The sequence below is a fragment of the Gigantopelta aegis genome, chromosome 9 (genome assembly GCF_016097555.1).
Source record: "Gigantopelta aegis isolate Gae_Host chromosome 9, Gae_host_genome, whole genome shotgun sequence".
Taxonomy (NCBI): Eukaryota; Metazoa; Mollusca; class Gastropoda; order Neomphalida; family Peltospiridae; genus Gigantopelta; species Gigantopelta aegis.
The window spans coordinates 15,435,923-15,436,925 of NC_054707.1; the positions used below are offsets into that span (position 1 = coordinate 15,435,923).

General features: G+C 32.9%; 1 protein-coding gene across 1 annotated transcript; it reads right to left on the minus strand.

The window, feature by feature from the left end:
• Window positions 1-200: 200 nt before the first annotated feature.
• Window positions 201-1,003, minus strand: LOC121381472 (GATA zinc finger domain-containing protein 10-like). Its single transcript, XM_041510791.1, has 2 exons — window positions 633-1,003; window positions 201-340 (listed from the first exon to the last, which is right to left on the minus strand). Exons 1-2 carry the CDS (start codon window positions 916-918, stop codon window positions 201-203), a joined length of 426 nt encoding a protein of 141 aa, XP_041366725.1. The 5' UTR covers window positions 919-1,003.

The following is a 1,003-nucleotide window of genomic DNA, read 5'->3' on the forward strand; positions in this document are numbered from 1 at the left end:
TTTACAATGTTATAGCTATACTAAATTTCCAATTACAATAACAAATAGTTTAACATTATTTATTGAGAAGTTATATTTTAAAAATTATACATAAAAATATATATGTTTAGAGTTATATACATACACAGTTAATATTTAAAGTAAATATTTAACAAATGAACTATAATATGTCAACTACTCCAATATCAATTGTTAATCTATTAGTGTCGGTGATATTGTCGTGTATCTGGTGCTTCCAGGTGTGTTTTGTTGTTGTTGTTGTTGTTGTTCTGAGGCGTTCTGATAGTTGAATCCAACACTGCTCCTCGCCCCAGGCCAAACTGTATGCTGGTTGCAGTTCCTAAAAAATAATAATAATAATAAAACAGTTTAATTTAGTATTATTATTATTATTATTATAATCATTATTGTTTCATTTTTAAAATGTGTCTTGCTACTGAAAAAAGGCATGCATACTGTTATGTACTAAAAGTATATTTTAAAATAATATGTAACAGTGTTTTTAAACAAGAGAGAAAAAAGTGAATTCCAACAGTTTCTGTTATTCGTTTACATTGAACTTAATAAAGGGAGGTAACTTGGCAACTAAGTCAAAAGTTGGTTAAAATAAAACTAAGAAGTATAAAACTCACCAGAGTATGGCTGAAAACGACTATTTGTCGTTAATGCATGCCTTTCCCGCTGCGGTGGTTGCTGTTGTTGTGGTTGCACTTGCACTTGCTGTGGTAGTTGTTGTTGTGGTTGCACTTGCTGTGGTTGTTGTTGTGGTTGCACTTGCTGTGGTTGCAGTTGTTGTAGTTGCTGCTGCTGTTGAAGATTAAACTTCGACTCATCCGTTAGTGACAGCATTTCATGCTCTTCTTCCAGTTCAGCCTCAATATCGTCAATCGCCTTTAAAATATCGTTCGAACGCTCCATTAATGCCCGATACGCCTCAACTGGGAATGACGCCGTCTTTGTACCATTTTTTGTTACTTTATTAAAGTGTACATACACTTTAGAA